General features: G+C 35.7%; 2 protein-coding genes across 2 annotated transcripts; both read left to right on the top strand.

Moving 5' to 3' along the window:
- The first annotated feature begins 294 nt into the window (after positions 1–294).
- LOC117909002 (probable galactinol--sucrose galactosyltransferase 1) lies at positions 295–4998 on the top strand. Its single transcript, XM_034822902.1, is given in 14 exon segments — positions 295–581; positions 1087–1346; positions 1436–1526; positions 1722–1770; positions 1981–2072; positions 2152–2259; positions 2359–2493; positions 2593–3003; positions 3120–3261; positions 3354–3421; positions 3531–3665; positions 3751–3833; positions 3836–3967; positions 4181–4998. Coding segments are annotated over 14 exon segments (2274 nt in total). The 5' UTR covers positions 295–390; the 3' UTR covers positions 4558–4998.
- Positions 4999–6297: 1299 nt separating this feature from the next.
- On the top strand, positions 6298–10420 carry LOC117909003 (cytochrome c oxidase assembly protein COX15). Its single transcript, XM_034822903.1, has 7 exons — positions 6298–6529; positions 7057–7355; positions 7681–7906; positions 8006–8251; positions 8355–8465; positions 9703–9834; positions 10017–10420. The coding sequence occupies exons 1-7, from the start codon at positions 6356–6358 to the stop codon at positions 10185–10187; spliced, it is 1359 nt and encodes a 452-aa protein (XP_034678794.1). The 5' UTR covers positions 6298–6355; the 3' UTR covers positions 10188–10420.
- Positions 10421–10442: the final 22 nt, after the last annotated feature.

Genomic DNA, 10442 nt, shown 5'->3' with positions numbered 1-10442 from the left:
TCCAAAAAATGATAACCCTTTAACCTTGCCAGACATCAATTGTAGACGTTAGAAACCAGATATTTTTACGAGAAACTTAATCCATTGTCACCTCACCCGATTCAATTCTAAATCGAAACCGTTCATCAAAGGCGGTGGGCCACCAACCAGTCAAAATCAACCTCATCTTGCGGCCGAAAACTGCAGTCATTAGTGATGAAGGCAAGGGGTGTGACGCACCTGATTTATATTGTACACGCATCCCGAGGGTTAGGATGCTCGACATTTTACTATAAATTCCATAATGCTGGTTGTTGAAGATGAACTCGTTTCCCGTGATCTTGATATCGATTTTTGTGTAGTTTGGGGTGTTGTTGATTTGATTTCTGTGGTGGGTTTGGCTGAAGAAAGATGACTGTGGGAGCTGGGATCACTGTGGCTGATGGCAATCTCGTGGTTCTCGGAAACGCCATTCTTTCCGATGTGCATGACAACATTGTTACAACTCCTGCCGCCGGAGACTCCCTTACCAACGGAGCTTTCATCGGCGTTCACTCTGACCGCTTGGGCAGTCGCCGGGTCTTTCCTGTTGGCAAGCTCCAGTATGCTCTTCATGACCCTTCGTTCCTCTTCTTCTTCCTTGTTTTCATCTCCTGTGTTTATTAATTTATTCTTTGTGATTCTCTGTTTGGTTGTTGAGTATGCTGACCAAAAGAGAGAGAAATAGGATTTTGAGGGTCTGTTGAGGTGCAGGTTTGGTTTTTGTGGGTACCCAAAGAATGAATGAGGAGTTTAAATTTTTTGTTTTTCTTCCGTTTCTTACGTTTTCCTCGCAACCAAACGGATCATAGAGGAGTAAAAAGAAGGTTTTTTGTGCTTGTAGGGGGGCTTAAGGCTTTTGATGTAGCTCTAGTATTTCTTAAAAAACTGTGACCTGATAAGCTGATCTTGAGCTGCAGACGATCTAGTACTGTTCTTCGTTTTTAGTTATTATCCATTTTGATTTGTGTCTTATAGTTGGGGTTACTAAGGTATCTACCTTGTGGGTGAGGGTTAAATCTTGGATGAATGCATTGTAAGGGTTGATTTTGTGTTATTAATTTGCAGGGGTTTGAGATTTATGTGTGTTTTCCGCTTCAAGTTGTGGTGGATGACACAGAGGATGGGGTCTTGTGGCCAAGACATTCCCTTTGAGACCCAATTTTTGATTGTTGAAGGACAAAATGGTTCTCATTTTGGCGAGGGAAGTGAGATGGGAGCCGGCCAATCTGCTCTGTATGTCGTTTTCTTACCCATTCTTGAAGGGGATTTTAGAGCTGTTCTTCAAGGAAATGAACATAATGAGATAGAGATCTGCTTGGAAAGTGGTACGAAAAAAATGAAAAGATAAATCTTCATATTCTGAACATTTTGCTTGTTCTTGATGACTAATGAAAAGACTGGTGGTTTGTTGCAGGAGATCCGGCAGTTGATGGATTTGAGGGGAGTCATTTGGTTTTTGTGGCAGCAGGATCAAACCCATTTGATGTCATCACAAATGCTGTAAAGTAAGTTACAATTTTTTTTTTCTTTTTTTTTTTTTTTTTCGCAAATTAATTTTAAAAATTTTAGATCATTCCCCATGTTTTGCCCATAAGTGGTTGAATGTAGAAGTGGTAGAACCTCCGCATAGTAGTTTTCTCTTTTTACATATATAAAGCTTTAAATCATTAACATTTTGTTGCATCTCAAAATGTGTACAGGACAGTTGAGAAACATTTGCAGACATTTAGTCATCGAGATAAAAAGAAGGTACCATCACTATCTTTTCTCAATTCTCCTTATGGTTTGTAAAGTGGAAATTTTTTCAGAGAGGAAGCCATTAATGATTTGGCTGAAGTATGACTTCCTTTTTGTTTTTTTGTTTTTGTCCTTTCATTTTTTTTGTGACAACTAAACAAAAGCAAAGATCCTGCTTCTAAAGTTCATTTCAGTATAACATGTTTACAATTTATTGTTCAGATGCCCGATATGCTGAATTGGTTTGGCTGGTGTACTTGGGATGCTTTTTATACCGATGTTACTGCAGAGGGTGTAAGACAAGGATTAAAGAGGTATAGCTCTTCACCTCTTGGATACTGTTGAGATTATATGTTTAGCATTACAGAGTGAATAAAGTATTAATTCTTGCAGTTTAGAGAAAGGTGGGATACCTCCAAAGTTTGTTATAATTGATGATGGATGGCAATCGGTCGGCATGGATACAACTGGTATCAAGTGCAAAGCTGATAACACAGCCAAGTGAGCACTTGAACTAGAACCTTTTTGTTTTATTTTGTGCCATATTTTCCTTCACTAACTATCGATTTTTGCCATTTTCTTTTTCTTTCTGTCATTCAGCTTTGCTAGCAGGTTAACCCATATCAAAGAGAACCACAAATTTCAGAAGGATGGTAAAGAGGGTCACAGGGTAGAGGATCCAGCTATGGGACTTCACCACATTGTTACTGAAATCAAAGAAAAACACTATCTAAAGTATGACTTCCTTGTCTAAAATTGTGAACAGTAAGGTTGCTTTTACTTTTTAATTAGCCATTCGTTCATTGTTGTTCTGAATATTTTCTTTATTTGTAGGTATGTTTATGTGTGGCATGCTATAACGGGCTACTGGGGCGGTGTTAGTCCTGGGATTACTGAAATGGAACACTATGAATCTAAGATATCCTACCCAATTTCGTCTCCAGGTGTTAACTCAAATGAGCCTTGTGAAGCTTTGACAAGCATAGTTACTAATGGGCTTGGCCTTGTGAACCCCGAAAAAGTTTTTTGCTTCTACAATGAACTCCACTCATATCTAGCATCAGCTGGTATTGATGGAGTGAAAGTAGATGTCCAGAACATCCTTGAAACACTTGGTGCAGGTCATGGTGGCAGGGTAAAACTTGCTCAAAAATACCATCAGGCACTAGAGGCATCTATCTCAAGAAACTTCCAGGATAATGGAATTATATCTTGTATGAGTCACAACACAGATGGTTTGTACAGGTAACTGATCTCTTTTAATCGCTTTAACTCAATTTTTACTTCTTCAACTAGTTAAAATAGTAAAGTAAAGTTTTGTTTCGAGGCTCCTGATTTGGTACTTCTATGTATTGATGTAGTTCAAAGCGTACTGCTGTAATTAGAGCATCAGATGATTTTTGGCCAAGAGATCCTGCATCACACACAATTCACATTGCATCAGTTGCTTACAACACTATTTTCCTTGGGGAATTTATGCAGCCAGATTGGGATATGTTTCATGTAAGCTGACAACAGTGATCTTTGTCTATTTGAATTTCCAAGAATCTCCTTAAGCTGATGGATGTTAATATATAAATTATTTTGCATTGTAGAGCTTACACCCAATGGCTGAATACCATGGAGCAGCTCGTGCCGTGGGTGGCTGTGCTATTTATGTCAGGTACAGTCTTTGTTCAGAAATTTGTATTATGTCTTCTTGGATGTTTGAAATATTTTTCTCACTGCTGATATCCATACACCATGCAGTGACAAACCTGGACACCATGCAGTGACAAACCTGGACACCATGACTTTAATCTACTGAAGAAGCTTGTACTTTCTGATGGTTCTATATTGAGAGCCAAACTTCCAGGAAGACCAACAAGGGATTGCTTATTCTCTGATCCTGCCAGAGATGGGATAAGGTAGACAATAAATTAATATGAATTATAAATGGAAGAACTCTTGATTTTGGACTTCTGCTTAATGTAGTTTTCTTGACATTTACAGCCTTTTAAAGATATGGAATCTGAATGATTTCTCCGGAGTCGTGGGTGTGTTCAATTGCCAGGGAGCTGGGTGTGCAGAGTTGGAAAAAAGAACCTTATCCACGATGACCAGCCTGGGACAATAACTGGGGTTATCAGAGCTAAAGACGTTGATTATCTACCAAGAGTGGCTGACGATGGATGGAATGGGGATACTATCATATTTTCCCATCTTGGTGGTATGTACTGCATGCTTAGAGCCTTCGACATCTATTATTAATGACTTATCGATCGATTTTTTACATGTCTCTCTAACTATCAAACCAGCAATATGTCAGGCATTTTAGAAGCTATTCAAAGTGGGGGCTATGATATATATCAAGAATATTAGTCTTAGAAAGTTAAATCCTGATTAAGTTCACTCACTGAGTGTCTCTCGATGTCCATTGCAGGAGAGGTAGTTTATCTGCCAAAGAACGCGTCTATTCCAATGACACTAAAGTCTCGGGAGTATGAAGTTTTTACAGTGGTTCCTGTTAAGGCATTGTCAAATGGTGCCACGTTTGCTCCCATAGGCCTAACCAAGATGTTCAATTCAGGAGGAGCCATTAAGGAATTGAAATATGAAAGGGAGAGAAATGCAACTGTGGGCATGAAAGTTCGCGGGTCTGGAATATTTGGTGTCTATTCATCATCTCGGCCAAAGAGAATAACAGTTGACACAGAAGAAATGAAGTTCGAATACGAAGAAGGGTCTGGACTGACCACCATTGATTTGAAAATTCCAGAGGAAGAAATGTACCTTTGGGATATAACTATTGAATTATGAAGCCTTGGCAGATTTCATACAATTTATCAGAGGGATTCAGACTAGCTTGTTTTGTGGCCATAACTCAATTCCAACCTGAAGCAGAGTACTTCCCCAGGGATTATAGAAGGGAATGATATCTTGCAGAGGTTTCATTTTGAGGAAAGTGAAAACACCCAGAAGAGGCTATAGATCTTTCCATGAAATTAACCAAGGTTGGATTTTCTGTAGTTGTAATAGACCATGGATGGTGGTGAGCTAGATTTCTCTAGTGAAGTTCTAAATTTAAAGATTGGTTTCTCATGAGCTCTGTCACCCTGAAATTGTTTGCTTTCATTCAAGAAAAATCTCATGTTGCAGAAAATCTTATTACCCATGTAGAAAACTATGGAATAGATGAACATTGTGTATGCAGAAGCTGCAACTTCAAGCATTCATCAATGGCCGAATGATTGAACTGTCTGTTACGGTTTTAATTAATTTTTGAAACCATATTTTTAAAATACTGTTTCTGTCGCAGTTTCAAAATACGGTTTCTAGATGTGTATTAATGTCACCCTTTTTTAAAATGATTCCTAAATTTGTACTAAAGCCTTAGTTTTAAGATGACTTTTAGGAAATATTTTTGAAAAAGAAAATTTAAAAATAAGATACCATTTTGAATATTTGATTCCAAAGTAAGCCTAAGGGTTACTTTCAACCCAAACTCCAAAGGTGGTAGTATACTTGAAAAAAAATGTGAAATGAAAATTTAGAGGTCAAATGATAATCCATTTGCAATAAATACTGGAAATATCTTCATGAAAGTCATATTTCGTTGATTAAGATATGACATGAAATAAGTTAAAAGAAATTATAACATATTTGATTTCATACTGTTAATTCTAATACTTATTTTACAAAATAAAAAAATTCGATTACAAATAAAATTATTGTTTTAAAAAAATTAATGGTGTTTGTTTTTTTACTTAATTCTAAATAGAACCTTAATACTTAATGTTAAATATTAGGTTGTTTGGTTTTTTAGTATTTTATTTCTATTAAGTATTAAAAAGTAAAAAAAATCAATATATTATTTTTTCTATTTAGAAAAAGTTACATATTTTGACTTTTTCTATTTAGTAAAAAATTTATAATAAGTCATGAAAAGTAGTAAAAAAACAAATAACCTGAATTTTAAAAACAAATTATTTTTAGTAAAAAATAAAAAAAAAACAAACATCACTTATAAAAAAAATATTTATAAAATAAATTGTAAAATAATATTTCAGAGTGATTCTAAATAGCATTTTTAACCAAAAATAAAAAATAAATTATTGATAAAATTTAAAAAGCATATTATAAAATTTAAAAAATTATTTATAGTATTAAAAAATCATTTATGTTGTTTTTTTGAGGAAATACTTGATAAAAGATTTTCTTAAAAACACTTTTAAAGAAAATATTTCTACCAAACACTTATCGAGTTAATACACTATAAATTGTATTCTTACATGAGATGGAACCTTCAAATTTAGAGTGCGTTTCAAAGTAATTTTAAAAAATGTTTTCTCATGTAACCTTAAAATTTAGAGTGCGTTTCAAAGTAATTTTAAAAAATGTTTATAATATTTTTAAGTAGAATGATTAAAAGCGTTTTTGGAGTAACTAATAAAAAGCACTTCCCTCCCACATGGCAAAACCCAAAACGATGCGTTTTGGAAGAATCAGCGGCGATTTAAATTCTGTGGGCAAATTTACAATCACTTAAACTCTTTTAAGTGATTTCTGCCCAAAAGCCCTTTCTAAACCCACAGATAGGGAAGCACAGGGGAAAGCCATGTTTGGGAGGCAGCTGGTGTCCATTCTCAGGAGGAACAAGCTTCAAAATTGCTTTTTCAATGAATCTTCTTCTAGGGTTTTGAATGGACGGCCCAGATTATTTTCTTCTGAACTTGGTGGTAGTTCTGGCGCACAAAGAAACGCCTTGTATGGCTTCAGATCGTTGATCAAGGTTCAAATTCTCCTCATTTCTTTGAATTTGTAATTATTTATGAATGTTGAATGCTAATCGGGCATCTGAAGCTTTGAATTTTCGGAATCTCATGTTTTTGGATGGGTTTTGAGTTGATTCTTATGGGAAATTTTCTATTAGGTATGAGCTGAGAGTGTGTTTGTGTCATTCATAAGATAATTCTATCTGGAAATTATGAACTTTTCCTGAAATGGAGATGACCATTTCATTATTTTACTCAGTACAAAGAAAATCATAAATGACATTAGTTTTACATTGGAATCCTGATGATAGCTTCAAGATTTGATGCAAGCTGCACACTTTGTATTTGTCTTTCTCTTCTATTGAATTTTAACATCTTTAACAGCCATAAACTATTGGCTTGGTGTGTGCCTTTTTTGGCAATATGTAGTTGTGTTTGAATGAACGAACTTGTAGCTTCCTGCTTTGGTTTCATACGGCTGAGCACATTGTTAAGGATAAGTTTGTTATGGGTTTTCTTCTTCTTTTTCTCTTTTTTTTTGTAGGATTTTCATAAACCATGGTTGAGGAATATGTCCACCACTGCAACTGCTACTGTGGAGAATAAGGAGGGATTGAAATTTCTAGTAACTGCAGGGCCCCGTGCTCAGAAAATGGTTGGGATATGGCTTTTTGGTTCTGCTGCATGGGTGTTTAGTATGGTCGTACTTGGCGGTGTTACACGACTGACCCGATCTGGTCTTTCAATGACCGACTGGAAATTCACTGGTAACCTCCCTCCCCTATCAGATGAGGACTGGTTGGCTGAGTTTGAGAAATATAAGCAATCTCCCGAGTACAAGCGGTTAGTGCAAACTCCAGAACATGTATTTGTAGTATCTATATTTGTTTTATTTGCTAAGCATCTGTACTTGGTAGTACTATAGGAAAATTCCTGCATTTGCAACTTCCATTTTGTTTGTTTCCAAGATCTTCTTGGAAGCTTTCTGAGGCTTGCTTATAAATATACTATTCTTTGATAATTCTTGGTAGAAAAAATCCTTTGTCTTAAAGGGTGATTATATTTTTTGACTCTTATATATGTCAGTTACACCTTTTAATTTGAAGTTTCTATGTATTACAAATGGGAGAGGAAGTTCAATTGATCTTTAACCTTTTGCCTCTTGCAGTGTAAACAAAGGGATGAGTATTGAAGATTTTAAATTCATATATTGGATGGAGTATGCACATCGTATGTGGGGAAGGGCATTGGGTATCATGTTTGCTCTGCCATTTTCATATTTTCTTCATAAGGGATACATTACCTTGCAACTTGGACTGAGACTCTCTGCTCTCTTTGGCCTTGGTGCTGGGCAGGGACTAATTGGGTGGTGGATGGTTAAAAGTGGTTTGGAGGTAGGCAGCACTTAATTTTCTCTTTTATTACTGTTATTTTGCATTAGAAGTTTTTATTAGTTGTTAAACACATTTTTTTTTCAATTTTTTTCCTCATAGGAGCCAGCATCTGAATATGCTCAGCCAAGAGTAAGCCCTTATCGTCTCACGGCTCATCTTACTTCAGCATTTGTTATTTACTGCGGCCTTCTCTGGACCGCTCTTTCTGTTGTTATGCCTGAACCACCTGCTGAATCAGTAGCTTGGGTTCGTGGGGCTGCAAAAGTTAAGAGGCTCGCCCTTCCTATAAGCATCCTTGTCGGCATTACTGCTGTTTCAGGAGCATTTGTTGCAGGAAATGATGCCGTACGCAACCTTTTTCCTTTATCTAGAGGATAATACTACTTTGTGTTTGCTTTAGAGCATATTGTGATGTGATGTGATGTTCAATTGCATGCTAAATTGCCAGGGCCATGCATATAATACTTTTCCCAAGATGGGTGACAATTGGATTCCAGATGATATTTTTAGCATGGAGCCATTCATACGCAACTTCTTCGAGAATACATCAACAGTGCAGGTATTGTTCCACACTTCTTTATTGGGTATATATATAAATATTTGTTTGGTAAAACAGGAAACCGGAAAAAAAAAAAATTATAATGGGGAGAGAGGAAGTAGTTGGAACTAAAAATATTTCAAAGAATGTAGAGGAAATTTTAAAGGAGAAAATTGTCTTTTATTTTTTCTTCAAACCTCTTCTTCTAGCATAGAATTTTAGATTAAATGGAAAAAATTTGAGGGATTTTCTCTTATTATTTATTTTTCCTATCTTCACAAAGAAATTAGGGAAAAAGAGGAAAACCCTTATTATTATTTATTCTCTTCTATCTGTTCCTGGAACCATGTACACAGTAAAGAACCATGTGTTTTAAACTGTTAGTTACAATGATTTTTGTAATTGCTGGCATTCTTTTGATTACCTTGACTCCTCATGTGATATGTGAGAAATTATGGGACCAGTATGATTTCAATTCATTGAACAGCCATATCAACCACTGTTTTAAGGGCCAAAGTTTTGGTCATTGTTTCCTACAATTTCTCGACAACCAAATGTAGGTTTTGGTGGAAATTGGTCCTAGGTTCAGGAGGACATCAGATAAATCAGTATGTAAATTTTTTTTGTTTGGATTTGAAAGTCAATTTTTATTAGTTTGTAAAGAAGCACAATTCCATAATTTTTTTCTTGTGCTATCTTACAATCAAATGCTTTGCAAACGATTAATCCTGCCTGCTAAATTTCAGATGTTTCTAGAAAGTCATCTTTTCTGAACTTTATGTCATTTAGAGTGAGTTTGGTTGTGTTTCTATTTGAAATGTTTTTAGCGAAAATGTTTTCTCTAGAAGTGTTTTTTAGAGAATTACCTATCAAGTTTTTCCCCAGTAAATATTACAAGTCATTTTTCAACTTTTTAAAAGCGTTTTCTAAATTTTCCCAACACCTTATTTTTTTTCTAAACATGTTTTTTTATGCTAGAAGTGTTTTCTACAAACACTGCCAAACAGGCTCTTAATCCCTATTCTGTTTCCTGTCTCATGCAACTAGGATTATTACTGAAATCACTTCCAGAAACAACCAGTAGAACATTAGTGGGAATGATGATGCAGTTTAAATCCTATAATTACTTGAACTCCTTAAAGATGCAGACTTAATGTTGAAATTTTACTCATGGGAAGCCAACAGTTGTGATTTGATCTTTGGCAAATTTTCAAACAGTAAATTGTTATAACAAATATTCATTTTCTAATGTTTACAGCTTGACCACCGTATCCTTGCGACTGCAACATTAATGTCGATTGGCATTTTGTGGTGGTCAACAAGAAAATTGGACATACATCCAGCAGTACGATTTTTAATTGGAAACACCATTGGCATGGCTGCTCTTCAGGTATTTGTGTGCCATTGAGTTCTTTGCCCCATTTATCTTAGGCAAATTCTTTCAAATGCTGGTTGCTTCTTGAGTGTAATATTCTTTTAAGTAATAGTTAACTCCACAATTACCACATGGGTTTTCCAAGATTATTAAAAAGTCCTAGTAGCTTAATACTTCAATTTGATTCGGTCTTGCAGGTCACTTTAGGGATATCAACTCTCCTATCATATGTACCTGTTTCACTCGGCACTGCACATCAGGCTGGAGCTTTAACTCTTTTGTCGCTTATGGTCCTCCTTAATCACACTGTACGGAGGCCATCAATGTCCCTTCTCAAATCTCTGCCTCCGCTCACAAGGACACCTTGATCATTTTAGGTTTTGATTTTGGATTGAATGTCAGGCATTTGAATTGTCATATTATTATTTTTAACCTCTGGTTTTTCAAGATCAGGCTCCATTTTTCCTAATAATTGAGGGGAAATTTGTTAATGAAGGTTGACCTTCATTTGCACTCAGGAAGCCTTTACAAGAATAACAAAGCTGTAGCTCTATGTAAGGCCATTTATCCATTATCAATTCAGTAATTCGTCCTTTAATTATGGGTGAAGCTTTTCTTGTTTT

The sequence above is a fragment of the Vitis riparia genome, chromosome 19 (assembly GCF_004353265.1).
Source record: "Vitis riparia cultivar Riparia Gloire de Montpellier isolate 1030 chromosome 19, EGFV_Vit.rip_1.0, whole genome shotgun sequence".
NCBI classification, from domain to species: Eukaryota; Viridiplantae; Streptophyta; class Magnoliopsida; order Vitales; family Vitaceae; genus Vitis; species Vitis riparia.
This window is presented reverse-complemented; position numbering and strand designations above follow the sequence as displayed.